Source organism: Sus scrofa, chromosome 1 (genome assembly GCF_000003025.6).
Source record: "Sus scrofa isolate TJ Tabasco breed Duroc chromosome 1, Sscrofa11.1, whole genome shotgun sequence".
In the NCBI taxonomy this organism is placed as follows: domain Eukaryota; kingdom Metazoa; phylum Chordata; class Mammalia; order Artiodactyla; family Suidae; genus Sus; species Sus scrofa.
In genome coordinates this window covers 41224469-41246778 of record NC_010443.5, presented here as the reverse complement: position 1 = coordinate 41246778, position 22310 = coordinate 41224469, and the positions used below count along the sequence as shown (strand labels likewise).

General features: G+C 35.1%; 1 protein-coding gene across 7 annotated transcripts in view; it reads right to left on the bottom strand.

The window, feature by feature from the left end:
* Positions 1 to 22310, bottom strand: part of TBC1D32 (TBC1 domain family member 32) — a 207635-nt gene that overhangs the window by 18638 nt on the left and 166687 nt on the right. For 6 of the 7 annotated variants that reach the window (XM_013988502.2, XM_001926894.5, XM_021088926.1 and 3 more), the window contains one exon: positions 16377 to 16517. In XM_013988502.2, coding sequence (XP_013843956.2) covers positions 16377 to 16517 — 141 coding nt within the window. Of the gene's footprint in view, positions 1 to 5442; positions 5576 to 16376; positions 16518 to 22310 lie in introns of all 7 variants that reach the window. The other variant, XR_002343100.1, reaches the window with a different exon arrangement.

Here is a 22310-nt window from a genome sequence, read left to right as displayed (position 1 = left end):
AGAAGGTAAATTTCTTTTGTTTTATACCACTCAGTTCATAGTACTTTGATACTCCTGGGAAACTGAGACAATTACTTTCCAATATGTTAATGTTCGTTTATCAGTTACAAATTACCAATGAGGATAGATTCCCTTTATTGACCTTCTCTTTTCTATAGTTTTTAGAAGTGGGAAGACAAGAGGTAATGGGAATAGATATAGGAGTGGCTTAATTTGTCATAGACATACACAAATTTTCTTTTGTTCTATTGTTTTGATCTTTAAAAAATATATTCTGGGGAGTTGCTGTCATGGTGCAGCGGAAACAAATCCGACTAGGAACCACAAGATTGCGGGTTCGATCCCTGGCCTCACTCAGTGGGTTAAGGATCTGGTGTTGCTGTGTGGCTCTGGTGTAGGCCCGCGGCAACAGCTCCGATTGGACCCCTAGCCTGTGAACCTCCATATGCCGCGGGTGCAGCCCTAAAAAAGACAAAAGACAAAATATATATAATTTCCTTGGTCCCAACTTTACTTTTCACTTGATAGCAATTGATTCTTCTCCTAGATCTTAAACTGGAGAGTGGGTTTGTATGTCAAGTCTGTCCCCAAACTTCCACTGCCCAACAAATATCCACACAGTATGGCTCTTACAGACTGAGGAAATATCTCATGCTTCTATTTGACTAGATGGGTTGAAGCAGTCAGTGGTTCTTCGCTTAGAAGCAAAACTTCTAATTCCCTAATATACTGTTGCCAGGGTGCTGTCTGTTCTTTGCTACAGCTATTAATGCCAATCAACTCAGGGCCCTGCTTTGTTAATAAAAAGGAGTCTCTGGATGAATGAACAAGGGGAAATAAGTGAAGACTGGAAATTAATACAAATGATCCTAGCAGCTAGAGAAAGCAGTTCCCATTCAGTTGTCAGCTTCAAGGGTGACTAGCAAGTAGACAGTGATGAAGGGCTAACAGCTTTTATATCCTTTCTAGTTGACCTGACTATTCTACATGTTGAATGGTGTGAAACTGTTAATAATCAACTCATTTTGACCTGTAAACTTGGCAACTTTCTATGATTCAAAGATACCTAAAGTCAAAATACTTATCAAGCTTTATTCATATTGATTAAAAGAAAGTTGCCCCCAAATCTGCAATTACTTTATTATAGTTTCTAGTGCAATTGCAATTTTCTGGCAGTTACACAATTTTCAAGCATTGTTTTCTATACACTATCTGCTTCCATTAAGTGGAGATAATACCAGTCTTTTCTACACACGGGAAATTTAGAAGAGGGAAAATGATATGCATTTTTGTAAAGGACCTATGCTCACTGTGGACAAGATTCATTCTTTACCTTGCAACATCTAAGCTGTTTAGATGTCCTAAGGTGACGACATATAATAAAAAGTAGGGCTAGTGAATTAATTGACTTGTAAAAATCTGTTATAACTGATATAAAAGCAGCACCTTGGAGATGGAATTGTTAAATGGTCTCAAAAACAAGTCAGGACTTGTTCATTAGGTTCGCAGCAGAAGGGCAGAAGTATAACGGTGAGAATGCATGTGAATGTGTTCCTATTCATATATATATATATATATGTATTTTTTGTCTTTTTAGGGCCGCACCCCTGGCATATAGAGGTTCCCAGGGTAGGGATCAAATGGGAGCTATAGCTGCTGGCCTACTCCACAGCCACAGCAACGCCAGATCCAAGATGCATCTGCAACCTACACCACAGCTCATGGCAACGCTGGATCCTTAACCCACTGAGTGAGGCCAGGGATCGAACCTGAATCCTCATGGATGCTAGTCATATTCATTTCCACTGCCCCATGACGGGAACTCCCTCTGTTCCTACTCATGTTTTGATGATAACCACTGATGTGTGTGCATCTTTTGGCTTTTCTATAGGAATATACTGTTAAGTTTTGGTGGAAACATACCTCCTTGCTATTATTTTAATAGTTTATATCGGAAAACGTATCCTCTTAGAAGCATTATACTTTGTATACTCTGTTGCTTTATGAGTCTTTTTTTTTTTTTTTTTTTTTTTTTTTTTGTCTTTTTAGCTATTTCTTGGGCCGCTCCCGCGGCATATGGAGGTTCCCAGGCTAGGGGTCTAATCGGAGCTGTAGCCGTTGGCCTATGCCAGAGCCACAGCAACGCGGGATCCGAGCCGCGCCTGCAACCTACACCACAGCTCACGGCAACGCCGGATCGTTAACCCACTGAGCAAGGGCAGGGACCGAACCCGCAACCTCATGGTTCCTAGTGGATTCGTTAACCACTGCGCCATGACGGGAACTCCATGAGTCATTTTTAATTGAACATTAAGGGAATGTAGTATTTTAATCATAACTAATAATATCTTTATCTTAAGGCCTGTTGCTATTTTTGTCCTTTATGAAATTTTTTTCCACCAAGAAAGGCAGGATTACATTTTTTATTCCTTCCAGACTGGTGTAGTGTATTCTTGGTTATCAAAACAAAATACTCATATAGCTTTGGGACTCTGAAATGGTAAATATTCACGATGTGTGAAAAATCAGGACACATAACTATATGGTCTCAATTACATAAAAAATGGATGCTCCATTCTGTAGATACAGAGACGAGACCTAGGACGACACCTCAAAATGTAAACCACTTGATTATTGATGACTTTGTTTTCTGCTTCCTATTTGTGTTTTTCAGTTTCCTATTATGCACATGTTAACTTTTAAGAAATAAATGTTCCTTAAAAAACTTATGAAAATGAGAGATAACTGAAAGAGCTTTGAAAATACATCAAGTGCTATGTAAATGTTACAAATGTTCCATAACAAATGTACAAGTGTTTATTATTCATTTAACAAATACTTATATACCCAATCTACAACAAGTATAATAATTTTTAAGTGAACAAAAGTCTTGGCTCCTACTCTCATGTGACTCACACTGAAAGATGAGACATACCTTTTTAAATATATGACCTTCTTCACTTGGCAGGAATTATATCTGCTATTGCTTTTACATGTGCAAAATAGTCCCGAATTATTGAACTGTAATGGAATTATAAAACATTCTTTCCCTGGAAGAATGCTGAACAATGAGTCAGTTTTTCACCCTTAAGCAAATAACTTCTTTACCTTTATACAAAGCAATGGTCTGCAAATCATCTGACAGTCTCAGATTCCAAAAGGGCAAAGGAGATAGTATGCGTCCAAATAGATATGATGAATTTCTTCTTTAATATTTTGATTATGGAATTATCCCAAATATACATAAAAGGATGAAAGCAGTACATGAACCAGACGCATCACAGCTTAAAAATTTTGTTTGGTTAATATGTTTCTTAAGTCTATGTTCCTCTATAGGTTTCCTTCTTTAAAAATTTTAGGTAGAGTACATCATATGTTGCTATAGATTATATCTGTGTATGCCTTATTTTCCAAAATAAATTTTATTATATTTATAGTTGTACAACCATCACCGCAACTTAATTTTAGGACATTCCCATCCCAAACCCCCAGTCTACCCCTCTCTCCCTGCACCTGTCCCCTTTGTAATCACAAGTTTTTCAAAGTTTGTGAGTCTGTTTCTGCTCTGCAAATAAGTTCATTTGTATCCTTTTAAGATTCCACATATAACTGAAATCATATGAAATATACTGAATCACGGAGTTAACAATGGCACTAATTTTTCATTTATCACGCAAGACAAAAATGATCCAGAATAATAAGGCCAAAACCACTACAAGTAGTATGATTACTTAAAACAGTAAGTATTTTTTGCTGTTTTGTCTTTCAGACAACATATCACTTGGCATATACAATCAAATTACTGTGTTTTAAAGGGCCTCAGTGTGTAGAGCAAAAGGAACCCTCCTACACAGCTGGTAAGAATGTAAGAATGTAAATTAGTGCAGCCACTATGGGAAAACAGTATGAAAGTTTCTTAAAAAAACTAAAAATAGGGAGTTCCTGTCATGGCTCAGCAGAAACGAATCTGACTAGTATCCATGAGAACGCAGGTTCACCTCCTGGCCTTGCTAAGTGGGTTAAGGATCTGGCATTGCTGTGAGCTGTGGCATAGGTCACAGATGCAGCTCAGAACTGGTGTGGCTATGGCGTAGGCCAGCGGCTACAGCTCCAATTCAACTCCTAGCCTGGGAACCTCCATATGCCTCAGGTACGGCCCTAAAAAGACAAAACAAAAACAAAAATCAAAACCTAAAAATAGAGTAACCATATGAATTTGCATTTCCACTCCCTGGCATATAGCCAGAGAAAATTCTAATTAGAAAACACACACGCAACCCAATATAGCAGCAATATTTACAATAGTGAAGGTATGGAGGCAACATAAATGTTCACTGACAGAGGAACAGATAAAAAAGATGTGGCATATATACACAATGGTGCATTACTCAGCCATAAAAAGGATGAAATGTTATTTTCAGTAACATGGATGGACCTAGAGATTTTCATACTAAGTGAAATTAGACGTAAAAGACAAACATCATATGATAACACATGTGGAATTTAAAACAATGCTACAAATGATCTTATTTACAAAACAGGACACAGAAAACAAACTCATGGTTACTAAAGGGGAAAGGTAGAAGGGATGAATTAGGAGGCTGGGACTAACATATACACACTACTATACATAAAACAGATAAACAACAAAGACCTATAATACAGCACAGGGAACTAAACTCAATATCTTGTAATACCTAAATGGAAAAGAATGAGCAAAAGAATACATACACACACACACACACACGTATAAAACAGATCCACTTTGCTTATATCTAGAGCTAACACAACATTATAAATATACTCCAATTTTTTTTTTTTTTTTTGCCATTTCTTGGGCCGCTCCTGTGGCATATAGAGGTTCCCAGGCTAGGGGTCTAATCGGAGCTGCAGCTGCCAGCCTACGGCAGAGCCACAGTGACACAGGATCCCAGCCGCGTCTGCAACCTATACCACAGCTCATGGCAATGCCGGATCCATAACCCACTGAGCAAGGCCAGGGATCAAACCTACAACCTCATGGTTCCTAGTCGGATTCATTAACCACTGAGTCACGACGGGAACTCCAAATATACTTCAATTTTAAAAAACCGTTAAAAAATTTTGCCAATAAATGGAAGATGTTAACTACTTCATGAAGCATTCTTCATACCAGAAAGAAGGAGGACCATCAGAACCAGGCCTGGGGTCACTAAACTTGCATCTACCCTGATTCTTACCTGTAACCCTATTTTCCACTCTGAAACTATGAAATTACCTATTCCCTCCCAAAGGAGGCCAGAGTATTTAGGCATTACCTGCTGTGGCCTCCTTTGCCTGACAAAGCAGTAAAGCTATTTTTTTCTCCTTTGTCTAAAAAAAAAAAATTTTCTTTTTTTCAGTGCCTCTTGGAGTTCCTGCTGTGACACGGTGGATTAAGGATCCAAAGCCAGTTGGCAGTACCTCGGGTCTCTGCAAAGGCATGTGTTCAATCCCTGGCCTTGTGCAGTGGGTTAAGGATTTAGTGTTGCCTCAGCTGTGGTACAGGTTGCAGGTGCAGCTCAGATTCAATCCCTGATCCAGGAACTTCCATTTCCTGTGGGTGTGGTCAAAAAAAAGAAAAAAAAAAAAGTGCCCCTTTTAAGGTTATACCATCAAGTGGGTACTGTTATATTCATTAACTATACATATTCATATTGTTATATAAACTATTTAAATGACTACAAAGATAAAGTATATTCATTAACTCTTCAGCTCATTCATTCCCTATTCCTATAAGTAAATAGTTTAAAAAAATATGGTACATTCTTTCATGTTTTTAATACAAGCAGATTTGTACATGTATATATATCCCTACCCTTTCCTATATAAATAGTAACATACTAAGCGCTCTTTTTTTTTTTTTTTTTTTTTTTTTGGCTCTTTTTCTCATTTAACACAAAATCCTGTATATCACTCCATGGAAATATATAGGGATACTTCTCACTTATTTTTACAACTGCATAGTGCTGTACTGTGGATAAACCATATTTAGTCAGCCATCCTGTATTTAAGACATTCGCATCATTTTCAGTCTTTTGATACTATTAACTATTTTATATGCTATAAAAACATATTTGCAGCAACATGGATGGAACTAGAGACTCTCATACTGAGTGAAGTTACGTCAGAAAGAGAAAGACAAATACCATATGATATCACTTATATCTGCAATCTAATATACAGCACAAATGATCCTTTCCACAAAAAAGAAAATCATGGACTTGTAGAATAGACTTGTGGTTGCCAAGGGGGAAGGGGAGGGAGTGGGATGGATGGGGAGCTTGGGGTTAATAGATGCAAACTATTGCTTTTGGAATGAATTAGCAATGAGATCCTGCTGTGTAGGACTGAGAACTATGTCTGGTCACTTATGATGAAGCATGATAATGTCAGAAAAAAAGAATGTATACATGTATGTGTAACTGGGTCACCATGCTGTACAATATAAAATTGACAGAACACAGCAAACCAGTTGTAATGGAAAAAATAAAAATTATAAAAAAGAAAGCAGTTCTGACAGTCCTGAGATGGAAATTCACAGCAATATAATCTTACTTATCTCAGGAAACAAGAAAAAAATCTCAAACAATCTAACCTTACACCTAAGACATCTAGAAAAGGAAAAACAGACAAAGCCCAAAATTAGTAGAGGGAAAGAAATCATAAAGATTAGAGTAGAAATTAATGACCCAGAGACAAAGAAAACAATAGAGAAGATCAATGAAACCAAAAGTTGGTTCTTTGAAATGATCAACAAAATTGATAAACCTTTAGCCAGACTCATCAAGAAAAAAAGGAGAGGGTTCAAATCGATAAAATCAGAAATGAAAAAAGGTACAACTGACACTGCAGAAATACAAAGGATTCTAAAAGACTACTATAAGAAACTATATGCTAATAAAATGGATAACCTAGAAGAAATGGAAAGATTCTTACAAAGGTATAACCTACTATGACTGAACCAGGAAGAAATGGAAGATATGAATACACCAATCACAAGTACTGAAATTGAAAATGCGATTCAAATTTTTCCAAAAAAACGAAAGTCCAGGACTTGATGGCTTCACAGGCCAAATCTATCCAACATTCAGAGAAGAGTTAACACCTAGCCTTCTGAAAATCTTCCAAAAAAATTGCAGAGGAGGGATCACTCCAAAACTCATTCTATGAGGCAAATCAACCTGACACCAAAACCAAAGATATCACAACAAAAGAAAATTATAGGCCAATATGACTGATCAACATAGATGCAAAAATCCTCAATAAAATATTAGTGAAACAAATCCAACTATATAGTAAAAGGATCATGCACCATGACAAGTGGGATTTATCTCAGAGATGCAAGCATTCTAAAATCAATCTTAAAAACATCTAAAAATCAATACATCACAACAATGAACTGAAAAGTGGAGTTCCCATTGTGGTGCACAGTAACAAATCCGACTAGGAACCATGAGGTTGTGGGTTTAATCCCTGGCCTCGCTCAGTGGGTTAAGGATCTGGCATTGCTGTGAGCCATGGTGAAGGTCACTGACGCAGCTCAGAGCCTGTGTTGCTGGAGCTGTTGCATAGGCCAGCAGCTGTAGCTCAGATTAGACCCCTAGCCTGGGAACCTCCATATGCTGCAGGTGCAATAAAAAGCAAAACAAACAAACAACAAACAAAAAACAAACAACAACAAAAAACAAACTGCAAAGTAAAAACCATATAAGGTTCTCAATAGATGCAGAAAAAGCTTTTGACAAAATTCAGAACTCATTTCTGATAAAAACCCTCCAGAAAGTAGGCATAGAGGGACCTACCTCAACATAATAAAAGCCATATATGACAAACCCACAGCTAAGATCATTCTTAATGGTGAAAAAAATGAAAGCATTTCCACTAAGATCAGGAACAAGACAGGAATGTCTATTTTCACACCACTGTTATTCAACACAGTTTTGGATGTCCTAGGCATGGAAATCAGAGAAGAAAAATAAATGAAAGGAATCTAAATGGAAAAGAAGAAGTAAAACTATCACTGTTTGCAGATGACATCCCATTTACCATCACATTCAAAAAGATTTTAAAAAACTAGGAAAAAACCTACCTAAAGAGACAAAAGACCTGTATTCTGAAAACTTTAAGACACTGATGAAAGAAATCAAAGATGACACAAACAAATGGAAAGATATACCATGACCCTGGACTGGAAGAATCAACATTGTCAAAATGACTATACTACCCAAGGCAATCTACAGATTCAATGCAATTACTATCATATTACCAATGACATTCTTCACAGAACTAGAACAAAGTATTTTAAAATTTGTATGGAAACATAGAAGACCCCAAATAGCCAAAAAAATATTGAAAAACAAAAACAAAATCACACTCCCTGACTTCAGATTGTACTATAAAGCTACAGTTATGAAAAGAGTATGTTACTGGCACAAAAACAGACACATAGATCAGTGGAACAGAGTAAAAAGCCCAGAAATAAACCCAGGCACCTAGAGCCAACTAATTTATGACAAAGGAGGCAAGAACCTATAGTGGAGGAAAGATAGTCTCTTCAATAGTGGTGCTGGGAAAACTGGACTGCTACATGTAAAGGAATGAAATAAGCACATTCTCCATATACAAAAAATAAACACCATACACAAAAATAAACTCAACATGGATTAAAGAAGTAAATGTAAGGGCAGATATCATAAAACTTGAGGAAAACACAGGGCAGGCAGAAAGTTCTTTGATGTAAATTACAGCAACATCTTGTTTGGTTCACCTCCTAGAATAATGACAATAATAACAAAAATAAACCAATGGGATATAAACTTAAAAGCTTTTGCACAGCCAAAAAAAAAAAAATCATTAAAAAAACTAAGAGACAACCCACAGAATGGGACAAAATCTCTGGAAATGTTGCAACTGACATGGGCCTAATCTCCAAAATATACAAAGGACTCATACAACTCAACAACAACAAAAACCAAACAACCCAGTCAAAAAGTGGGCAGAAGACCTAAACAGACATTTCTCTGAAGGTATCATTTTATTTATTTTATTTTATTTATTTATTTTTGTCTTTTTGCCATTTCTTGGGCCACTCCCGTGGCATATGGAGGTTCCCAGGCTAGGGGTCTAATCGGAGCTGTAGCGGCCAGCCTACGTCAGAGCCACAGCAACGCGGGATCCGAGCAGTGTCTGCAACCTACACCACAGCTCAGGGCAACGCCGGATCGTTAACCCACTGAGCAAGGGCAGGGATCGAACCCGCAACCTCATGGTTCCTAGCTGGATTCATTAACCACTGCACCACGACAGGAACTCCTGAAGGTATCATTTTAAATAAGCAACATCAGCAACATGAGGAGGGGGAAAGCTTGGGAACATGAACACATATGAATGTGACTCTGAACAGGAGACAATCTCAGTCTTGACATGTTGCTTTTCATTTGTGTGCATTTTCCAAAAGCACTATATCAGAAAACATAATAGTTTTCTTTAATCCTGCTTTCATGGTGGGGTGGGGGGTGGAGAGGAGACAAAGAGCAATGAGAAGAACCAAGAGGTTTCTAGAGTATACTTAGAAGAGTACTCAAAGTAGCCCACTTGCCAACAATCAATGACATGCAGAATGACGACCCCAAGGAATTACAAAAGGCTTTAAAAATATTGGATACTTCTTAAGCTAGCAAAATTGTTAAATATAATAAAGATTTTTTTATCAAAGAACAAAATTGGTCAAAAAGTTAATTAGAAGATTTTTCTTTTAATTTATAAATATATATATTTGAATTTCAATTTTCTTTCCAATCTCAGTTACTCAAACTCTAATCAACCAATAAATACTTCTAACTACACTTACATTTAACTACATAATTTTCTGTATTCTAGTTGAGATTATTTTTACTCTAGAGATCTGTATGTATTATTCAGCAATCTGCCCACGAATTCATTAATCAACCAATCCCTTAGTGTCTATAAATACTCAACTTCAAAAAGCACTGCTCCTAATGAGATCAAAATGAACAAGCTTTGAAATACAAATTTTTTATCCAAATAGTTACTTAACTACATACACCTAGTTATTTAAAAGTTGTTTTCGTATTTTATAATTCGCAATAAAATGGCAAATAATATCAACAAAGCAATGATATGTACTTTTTAATATACGGAATGATTAGCTCACATATGGAGACATTAAAAAGGCATTTTTTACATTAGATAATTAAAAAAACCTAATAACATTACTACTCAGGAATAATGCAATAGTCTTTATTAGGTAATTCTGCTTCATGTATGCAGTTTCAAATTGATAAACATATTAAATTGCTAAAGAGGTGTCAAAATGATAAAGAGGTATCAGATTGATAGGGTGGGGCTCATGTATTGCAAGTTTTTCTGTATTTTTTGGTAGTTCATTTTTAAAGGACATACGTTGGCAACTAATAAATGATTGGCGATATTAGACAATACAAACTGTATTCAAGATACATAATCAAGAGTAGAATGGCAAAAGGAACTTTCATGAATATACTGCTCCCTGGCTTGAATTTAAAAAAAAAAAATAGGAAAAATGGATTATTGAGTTTATAGTAAACATTAAGTAACTACTTCCAAGCAGAATTAGGTATTTTGTGATTCAAAAGTGTTTTAGGTACATTCACAGTAAGTTAGAATTGGCTGAGGAAGAGTAATCCTTTCCATTACATGCAATTTCTTTGCTATGTTTAAACTTTTTATTAAACTTGAGGAAATTTAAATTTCAAGAGGCAGAGCAACCTGAAGCAAGTAAATGTGATAAATGACATAAGGGCTCTTTCAAATTAAGTATAGAAGCACATACCATATAATGTCAAGAACTCTACTGTCTAGTCAAAAGGAAAAGATATCCAGTAGAACAAACAAACAAAAAAGGATATTTTACTATGAAAAAGAAAACTATCGCCATGTTATATAAATCAGTCAAATAAGCTCCAAAAATCAAGATAATCTTAACCATAAAGGAACTTGATAAAATTCAACATTCTCACTTGATTAAAAGAAAGGAAATAAAATTCAGTACCTTACACAGACTAGAGAAATTCTTCCATAGCATGATAGGGTGTAAGTCTCCCAATAAATAGTTACTACTTAATGGGGAAATGCTGGATGATCTCCCAATAGTTATTCAAGTCTAAAACAAGTAAGTTGCTATTATTTGAATTATTCTGGAAAATATTACAAAAATATTTTTATTGAAGTATAGCTGACTTATAATATTAGCTGCAGGTGTCTAACACAGTAATTTGACATTTTTATAGACTATACTCCATACAAAGTTATTACACAATATTGGTTATATTTCCAATGCTACATATTATATCCATGTAATTTATTACCTTCATACCTAGTAATGTGCACCTTTTAATCCTCTACACCTATTTTGCCTCTCTACCCTTCCCTGTCCACCCTCTGGTAACCACTAGATTATTTTCTATAATTGTGAGTCTGCCTTTGACTCATTTTTTATGCCTCTCAATATCCATATTCAGCATTATTTATAACGGCCAAGATATGGAAGCAACATAAGTGCCCATCAACAGATAAACTGGATAAAGATGATGCGGTATATATATACATATAATGGAACATCATTCAGCCATAAAAAAGAATTTTGCTATTTGGGACAACATGGACAGACCTAGAGGTTATTATGCTTAGTAAAAAATTACATAATTAAGAAAGAATGAAGCAGAAATACAGTACATTAGGAGGTTGGACTAAAAAAGTAAACACAAATCTAGAAAAAAAGCATAACTGAATTGGTGTTAAAAAAGCTAACAACTTTACTAATCATTAATAATAAAGAGAAAATAATAAAAGTGAAACAGAGATTTTGAGCTAAAGTAACTAAAAATATCTATGGAGTTCCCATCATGGCTCAGAGGAAACAAAACAAATCTAACTAGAACCCATGAGGACACAGGTTCGATCCCTGGCCTCATTCACTGGGTTAAGGATCTGCATTGCTTGAGCTGTGGTGCAGGTCACAGATGAAGCTTGGGGATCCCATGTTGATGCAGTTGTGGTGTAGGCCAAGGGCCTACTAGCTGGGAACTCGACTCCTAGCCTGGGAACCTCCATATGCCACAAGTGTGGCCCTAAAAAGACAAAAAAAATACCTGTAATAAGAAATGTACTGCACCTATATATATATAAAGCTATACAACATTAGTAAAATATAAAGAGAATAAATGGCAAAACTTCCTACGTTGCAGGTGCCGAGAAGATACAAGGAGCTGAGGAAGGGAGCTTGCCTGAATGGAGCAGTTCTGAGGGCAAGCTTCTAATCAGGCAAAGGGGCCTGTCTGAACGGCACAATTCCGAGGGCAGGCCCCGGAAGACAAGGCTCGCCCACTGAGATTGGTGGGGAACTGAATTTTCCAGGAAACAATTTCCATTCTGCATTTTGAGTGGGGATTGTTCCATGGATGACTTAGTCTTTTCTGTTATTCACTTGCTATTCAGTTTTCCTCAGTCTTTCCTGATTATTTGCTTATTATTCTTATTTTCCTGTGGTAATTTGTGATTTAACAAAATTACAACAACAATAAGAATTTCATCCTGAAGGACTTTCCCCTATTCAAATCCAACTTAATTAAAACATGGTGTTTATCTACTAACTAGTTATATAGTAAACTTTAGAGTTAGCATTTTAATGAGGTTCATAGAAGTTAGACATATATTATTCTTGATCCAAAGAAATGTAGCTATGAATTTTGCCCTTGATTTCTAAGTGATAGCTACTTAAGTTGATTTATATTTTCTTATACTGTCTCCCTTCCATAATGCTTTAAAGATAAACACTAGTCTAAAAAACAAGATTTGTGAATGCCAAATTCTTGTGTCTGTGACCTCTTGTAAAAACTGTAAAAATTGGCTGGCCATGAGATGATTTGTACTGAGTCTCCTCATTTCCACATGATGTATTGTACCTACAGGCCCTTGAATTGTACTCATTAAGTTTAGTTAAAGATCTTAAAACATGACGTATTGTTGTTGTACCATGTGATCAAAAAACAAAATCTAAAGTTAACCAATGTACTTTTAACACTATGATGTAATCTGTAGTTAGAAACTGTCTATATAATCAACCACTTATGCCAATAAAATTTGAGCAATCCAGCACCCTGAAAGAAGGGACAAAGAGGCTGTCTCTGCGTGCATTTGCTGACGCTGTCCCTCTCCTTCGGGGAAAGTGCACTCCCTGGCATCCAGAGCTGAAGGTCAAATACAGTGAGGACACAATTTTTTTTCAAAGTAATTTATAGTTTAACATAGTATTTTAAATTTCAGATTCAAATGACCACTCTGAACTAGGAAAAATCACCTTAAAGTGAACATTATGGAACTAATAGAAAGACATAACTAATATTTTTAGGAGAGAGTAAGGAAGTATAAATAAAAGGCTTATTCTTAGACCATGTGAAGATACAATACAAAGCTATAGCAAAAAGACAAAAAAAAAAGTTATAAAATAACAAATAAATAAAAATGCAATAGTAAATATTAGTAAACAGTTAATAAACTACAAAAGTAAGTAAATATTTATTGCTCAAGAATTGAAGAGATCTGGATAGCAGGAGATTACTTTAGAGAATATTTACAAGTCAATAGGAAACACTAAGACAAGTGAGCAATTAACAAAAAGATCCAACTAGTTAAAAAAAGCAATGGAGGAGTTCCCTGCATGGCTCAGTGGAAACAAATCTGACTAGTATCCATGAGGATGAGTATTCAATCCCTGGCCTTGCTCAGTGCGTTAAGGATCTGGCATTCCCTTGAGCTGTGGTGTAGGTCGCAGACATGGCTTGGATCCTGTGTTGCTGTGCCTGTGGCATAGGCTGGAAGCTGTAGCTCTGATTCGATCCCTAACCTGGGAACTTCCATATGCCATGGGTGCAGCCCTAAAAAGGAAAAAAGAGGAGTTCCCGTCGTGGCGCAGTGGTTAACGAATCCGACTAGGAACCATGAGGTTGCGGGTTCGGTCCCTGCCTTTGCTCAGTGGGTTAACAATCCGGCGTTGCCGTGAGCTGTGGTGTAGGTTGCAGACGCGGCTTGGATCCCGCGTTGCTGTGGCTCTGGCATAGGCCAGTGGCTACAGCTCCGATTAGACCCCTAGCCTGGGAACCTCCATATGCCGCGGGAGCGGCCCAAGAAATAGCAAAAAGACAAAAAAAAAAAAAAAAAAAAAAAAAGGCGATGGTATCAACCTAATGTTCAAAAAAACCCTCAAAAATCACAAAAAATTATTTTTAAAAAATATTTTATGATGTATTGCATACAGTGATTAAAAATTAATTTTAGAATGGTTTAAAATCTTGCTGATAACCTACGGTTTGTAGATCAGTAGCATTCCATATCACTGGGAGCCTGCTAGAAATGCAGACCCTCATGCCACATCCAGGTATGTTGAATCAAAATCTGCATTTGAACAAGATTTTCCAATGAATGCCATGAATATTTAAGTTTGAGAAATACGGTTTAAAAAAATTTAATGATAGCTCTCTACATAGATGGCTATATCTAATGCTTCATAGAGTTTTTCAAAAATTTTAAAAAGAGAAACTTGCACCTATTAATTTTGCAGTTAGTCTTGACAAGGCCAAATACATTCCTGAAGAAGAGATAATCCCCTCATTTCTGTTAGAATAAAAATGAAGGCAATTTGATAATATGAACCAAGAGCCTTAAAAGTGTTAATATCTTTTTGATTAAGTATTTCTACCTTCTGGGAGTCTGACCCAAGGATTTAATTCTAAAAATAGAAAAATGTTTAAGCTCTAAAATATTAAATTTTAGGCTGATTGTAACATAATGAAGAAATAATCCACACTCTACTACCAAAGAACCAATTATGCACAGGAGGGAGGCATCTGTGGCTAATGCATATGACCACATACACAATTCCAGGCCCTCAAAAATCATTAAACCTTCCCAGATCCCATCAGCAGAAACAGAGAGCTGGGCTTTTTTAGCTAAGACACAGTTATCTCACATACCAGAAACTCAGTGTTGATAAGAATTCTTACCCTCAGTTACACATACATGTACACATTCTATTAACCCCAAGCTCCCCAACCACCCCACTCCCTCCCCTGTATGGTAGAAAAAAAATGTATTGGGGAAATAACTATTAAAAAAAAAAAAGAAAAAAAAAAAGAATTCTTACCCTCAGTTGCCCCACGTAATCCTTACAGAATCCTTATGAAAGAGATATTATCATTTCCATTAAAAAAGGCCGTATGTTCACAGCAGCACTATTCACAATAGCCAAGATGAGGAAACAACCCAAATGTCCATCAACAGATGAATGGATTAAGAAGATGCAGTACATTTAGACAATGGAATACTACTTGGCCATAAAAAGAACAAAATAATGGCATTTGCAGCAACATGGATGCAACTAGAGATCTTATATTAAGTGAAGTCAGAAAGAGAAAGATACCATATGATATCACTTATATGTGAATCTAAAATATGGCACAAATAAAGCTATCTACAAAGCAAAAACAGACTCACAGACATAGAGAACACACTTGTGGTTGCCAAGGGAGAGGGAGTGGGAAGGATGGGGAGTTTGGGGTTGGTAGATGAAAACTACTACATTTACAGTGGATAAGCAATGATGTCCTACTGTACAGCACAGGGAACTGTATGTGATCTCTTGGGATAGAACATGATGGGAGACAGAATGAGAAAAAAAATGTGTATACATACATATATGTGTGTATGACCGGGTCACTATGCTCTATAGGAGAACTTGGCACAACACTGTAAATCAACTATATTTCAATTATATATATTTAGAAAAGCCTACATGTCATAGACTTTCAGAATGTCTGTATCTTGAATAGCTGAAACAGAACTCAAAATCTGTGAATGTTAGGGATCTACCATAAAGCAATCTAATAGATCTGTGGGTGGGGGGAAGCCAGTTTAAAGATGTAAACACATACAGAGGTATGACTACTTACAAAAATGATACTATTCATTTAAACATATTTCTGTATTTGTTGGTAATGTAATTTTCTTTAAAGACATGGAGATCTTGAAGTTCCCGTCATGGCTCAGTGGTTTACGAACACAACCAGTATCCATGAGGACACAGGTTCGATCCCTGGCCTTGCTCAGAGGATTAAGATCTGGCGTTGCTGTGGCTGTGGAGTAGGCTGGTAGCTACAGCTCTGATTGGACCCCTAGCCTGAGAACCTCCATATGCCATGGATGCGGCCCTAACAAGAACCCCCCCCTACCTAAAAAAAAAAAAAAAAAAAAAAAAAGACACCGAGATCTTGGAGTTTAGGAAACACTTTCCTATGGATTACCTGTGATGGCGCAAATCCAGACATGTGAAAAGCTGAAAACACAAGTGGTACCTCCGCTTTCAGTAGCATTTCAATGTAGTGAGTGCTGCAAAAATATACTGGATGTATACCAGATTCTATAGTGTCCATTGGCAGATACCTCTGCATGAAAGAGACATATTGAAAATTAATGAATATGCAGCTAATTTAAAACCAAGATCACCTAAATCCTTTGCTTCAAAATACAGTAGCACAACAAAATTACTGCAAATTTTATGTAAGTTAAAAAATTAGTGTTAAACACTATAGAAAGAATAAATCTCAATAAAAGCAGTGTGATATACCTTCTTTCCAAGATAAGGAATAAAATTAACACATTGTAATTTTGAAAAATTCAATCCCTTATGGAATAATGGAAATAGGTGTTGCATAAAAGAATAAATACATGGAGTTCCCATCGTGGCGCAGTGGAGGCAAATCTGGATAGGAACCATGAGGTTGCAGGTTTGATCCCTGTCCTTGCTTAGTGGGTTGAGGATCCAGCGTTGCTGTGAGCTGTAGTGTAGGCAGCAGTCACGGCTCGTATTAGGCATTGCTATGGCTCTGGTGTAGGCTGGTGGCAACAGCTATGATTAGACCCCAGCGTGGGAACACCCACATGCGGCAGGTGTGGCCCTAAAAAGACAAAAGACAAAAAAAAAAAAAAAAAGAAATGAATGAGTACATGAGTAATAAGTGCTTTACATTTTAATACTAAGTGTATTACAATATGCTTATATAATCCTTGGCTTTAATAAATGACTCTAAAACATCAAAAAGGTTTAGTTTGTCAGCTCTTAGGATATTTGCCTAATCTCCTTTGTCTAAGTTAATGTTAACCCAAACCTAAACCTGAGTTATTAATAACTGAAATTGGGAAGTCCATATGAAATTCATCTCTAAAACTGAGGAAAAATGCATAATACATTCCCATCAAAGAATGCAGGCTATTTATCTACATACCTATCACTTTCTCTCTATATATATTTATTTTACATATTTTATATACTATTTATATGTCTATATATTATATATGTACAGTTACATATATTTACAAACTTGCATTTTTCAGCAATTTCTCCATAAAGTCAGTTTTTTTCAATTTAGTTCTTGGATACAATTTATCACCATCAATACTCAATAATGCTTTAATGAGTGTTAATGTAAATCCAACATTAACCACAATAAACTTTAATAAAGAATAAATTTGAAGATGTAATTCTGTGTCAAGAAAACCTGTTAGACTAGCAATTATTTTCTATAGACATAACAAAAAATTGATACCAAATTAGATGTGAAGAATACATAATTAAGATACTTTGAGAAAGGCATTTTACATTTTTACCTTTATTGGGTAACTCATATTTTTAATTTTTTTTTAATAAAAGGAAGTCAAACTTACATATAACAATTACATAAGAGTTAAAATAAGGGGGATTTTTTTTAAATAAACTTTATTGCTAAACTGCTTTTAAGGATTTAGGTTTGAATTATATACAAAAATTTCTGATATCAGTGAGTCAATTTACTACTGGCTTATCATAAATGATGATTCACCATTTTATATTGTAGTAATATATATTTGTGGCCATATATAGGTTAAAAATATATTTTATGATAGATTCTTAGGGAGATATCTCAGAGCACATGAAAAAATATTAATTCTATATACTGATGATTGAAGATATATACAGCATATTAAATGAGCATCTTGTAGTCAACTTCAGGTGGATGTCTGGGCAAAAAAAATAACCTTTCTGTTAAGTAGTTAAAAATAATAATATAAACTGAATGAGAATTAGTATCCTTTATCTCCTTTTGTGGAATACAAAATATGTTTCACAAATGATTATTTGTGAAGAAGTAATGAATCTAATAAATACGTGTAAGAGCCCCCCAAAATCAACTTATACATATATGAAACTTCAACTTTCAATGCAAACTTAGGTAATACTTTTCTGAATATGAATATATATAATAGCAGTGTAAGAACTGCATGTATTACAAATAATTCTGATTCAGTATTCTTTTCTTAGTTGCATTAAAAACAACATATTTAGGATAGGTTTGTATAGAGATGGAAACAACAGACTAATTACATTATCAAAGAAAAAAACCTTATCATGTAATGGATTCCCAAAGGCAAGAATTCTTCTAGTCTTATAAATTATACTCTGTTGAAGAAACTATGCCATAGATTTTGATAACCAACACTGCTTCTAGCAGCAAGCCTTACAAAGAGTAGCTACCCCACAAATTGACTGAATGACAATACAAAATACCAATGATTGCACACTTTAATCACAGTAAACTCACTTATCATAAAAACTTTATTAATTGGTCTATCTGCCATTTCAGAACTCTTAATTTATAGTAAATGGTGTTCATACAACCAGATCAATAGTGACAGCTCTGAGCCGTATGAATACAACAAAGAATCTTCTGAATCATCAAATAATAAACTATGTTTGTTATACGTTTAGTATTTTGATGTGTTTTGGTTAGCCACAACTCTTAGAAAAGATGATAACTCCTAAAAAAAAGGTAACTAAGTAGAATTCAGAATTCAGGATTAAGCAGAACACACATAAGATCACAGTATTTAATAGATCATGTAACATATAAACCAGGCTAAAATTGTGGGGGAAAAATTATCAGTAAAAACTTTTGACAGTTCCTGTCTCAAAAGTAAAAACTTTTGAGAGCTCAGTGGAAACGAACCCGACTAGTATCCATGAGAATATGGGCTCGATCCCTGGCCCCACCCAGTGGGTTAAGGATCCAGCATTGCCACAAGCTGCAGTGTAAGTCACAGATGAGGCTTGGATCTGGCATTGCTATGGCTGTGTTGCAGGACTGCAGCTGTAGCTCTGATTCAACCCCTAGCCTGAGAACTTCCATATAACATACCTGCTGCCCCCTTGCAAAAACAAACAAAAAAACAAACAAAACAACCAAACAAACAACAAAAAACCTTTCAGCTTGGGATATACTAGAAATGGCATAACATGAAGCTTTAATAATTACAAATGAAAGATATGTGCTTAAAGAAATGAAACATAGTAAGCAGTTTTAATTTTTTTTCTTCTACTATAGGTAGCTCTGATGAGCCATTTTATTCCTGATACTATGAAAAATCTAGTTCTATATTGTTACAGAAATTAAATAGAAAGATACTATTATAAAAGCAAACTCTCTAAACCAATCCAAACTGATCCAATCAATGCAGTTCAGTCCTCTACTCTGGGGATCTGTGGGCAGAGAACAGGCAATGTTCTATGTCAGCATTGTAGTGAATCTGTGCAGCATGTGCATCATGCAGAGGGGTAAGCAGAAAATGTTGAAGACATTCTTTTTAAACTTTGATTCTATAATTCTACAAAACATGAATAATTTCTGTCAGAAAAAAAAACATGGAAAAATGGAATCTTCAAATGAGTAAGATCTGAAGTCACAAATGAGTAAGATCTGAAAGAAAAGGGGGTTTGACACCTGCCCTCTTTCCAAGTGACTGGTTATATGACTGACTATTGTTAATACCCTGCAAATGGGTTACAAGTTAGCAATGATATACTGATGGCTGCAAAATTTAAATCTAAATGAATATTTGAACACTAGTAGAAATTTTAACTCTAAACTTCCTGTGTTTTTTTTTTAAGGAGTAAGATACACATACACTCTTATTGTATCTATATAAAATAACTGTCCCATTATACCTTCCTGTTGAACTACACTAGTTCTTTTGAATTATCAATGTAGTTTTGTATGTGAATTAATATACTTCAGTTTTTATTTTGTTATTTTTTATGTTTTTACTAACAGAGAAGGCATGTATAATTGTTACTTTCATTATAATTATTATTTGAGATTAGGTATTCCTCTATGGAACTAATTCATTTCTTGATCTCTCTTAATCTATCATTCTATTAACAGTTTTGATGTTAATTTATCAAATTCTGATTCTTGATGAAATACCATAAAGAATGATTATTTTATCATTCAGAAAGGATTTTCTTAAGAACAAATACAGTTGAAAGATAATTTAATTCAATCAGTACATTAAAGGATTCCTCTGGTCTCGACAGCTGAAAGGACACATTTCTCAAACTACATTTACCTTAAAATAATAGTTTATAAAATTTTGAGAATTTCAAATTAATGTTTCATTATTTCTAATATTGCTTATCCTAGGTCAAATTTTTAAATCTTTTTGATGCAATCTGTTTACAACACTTTCAAGAATGTAGAAGATCTTTCTTAAATACATGTTCTGAAGTACTAAGAGCCTACTGTCCTTTACATATTTCTATTTAAACATTAATTCATACATTCAACACATATTTATTACTGAATAATTACGATGAGACAGTTTGGGACACATCAGTGAACAAAACCCTGCCTGCACAAAGCTTACATTTAAGTGTACAGATAAATACATAAATTAAGGAGCATATTGGGAATTGATGCAAGCTATGGAACAAAAGGGAGATACAGAACAGGGTAATGAGGTGGGGGTTGGGGAGCAGGGGAATATACTGAAGCTTTTTGAGGTTGATTATAATAATGAGATATTGTACTAAAGATGGTGGACAAGCCCATGCTATTAATGGCTAAAGTTGAAGTGTCGTTAACATGTCTTGTAGCAACTGCAGATTTGCCTATTTTATCAGCCTTCATAGAAAGTGTAATGTCTGAGACCAATGAACAAACAAAATAGAAAAGGACTAATTTTTAAATATTAAGAGTATTATTACATGCATTAACAAATATAATGGCATAGCCAAAACACCAATCCAAAAGATTATTAAATCAAAAACATTTAAACTGTGGAGTGGTGATTACATAGACATTAGTAATTGCATTTAGCTTACAGCTCTAGATAGAATTCCTGAAGAGGAATCTGAGCAGAATGTTATTTATTTTATAAGGAAGCAGTAAAACAAACTACTGGTAATAAAATATGAAACTTGGTATATTTTTACTTGAAAAGAAAAAAATGATACTATAGAAGGCAGTGCATGAGACTTCACTGATGATACATCTGTAAAGTGTCAAGGCTTTACATCCAGAGTTCATCCTAAAAGTCCTGGGTAATATGCCACTCAATTCACAGATATACATTCCACATTAAATGATGCTATCAAAATGGTAAATCTAACAAAATCGAAGCTGCTAGTCCTGCCTGATTTCAGTTTTACAGGAAGAAATGCAATTAGATCACATCACTCTTGCGTTAAAAATAAAATAATGTGTTAGAAAAAAAGGTTTATAGAGTCCAAGTAGAAATGCACCTTTAAAAAATTAAGGTTAAAAACGGTTCATTGGTGATGTCTGACAGTGCTATAATCTGAACACTAAAGTAGAATAGTTAAGACTAGTGGAATGCAGGTATAATTTTTAAAATACTGGACATGAAAATGTGTGATTGGACTTAAAATCCATACTTAATATCTAAAGAATTAACTTTACATTTGTAAATGGAAAGAGTGAAAAATCTTTAAGATATTTTAAGTCTCCAGATACAATTTAAAGAATTGCTCAAATTTTGGTTAACAGAAAGAAAAGAGTTCCACTGATTGGAGAAAAGCTAATACTCTTTTGCCTTGTGTTTCTCTCCATTCACGTGAACAAATTTTTTTTTCCTCCAGTTCACATGAAGTACAAGAGCTGAATTGCTTATTCAGCAATTGCACATAGCTATTTCAAGCATAAAATCATAAAATTTCTATATTTAATGTACTCGGTGCTTTGCTTTTACTTTCCTTATCACAAATATATATTGTAAAAGCATATAAAAATGCTTTCATTTAATGTGATATACTTTCCAGTCCCCTTAACAACTTATCCTTGGGTGCCATGTGATTCTCTTGTCCAACTGAAACATATCATGGAGAAAGTTTAAGAAAGCATTAGCAT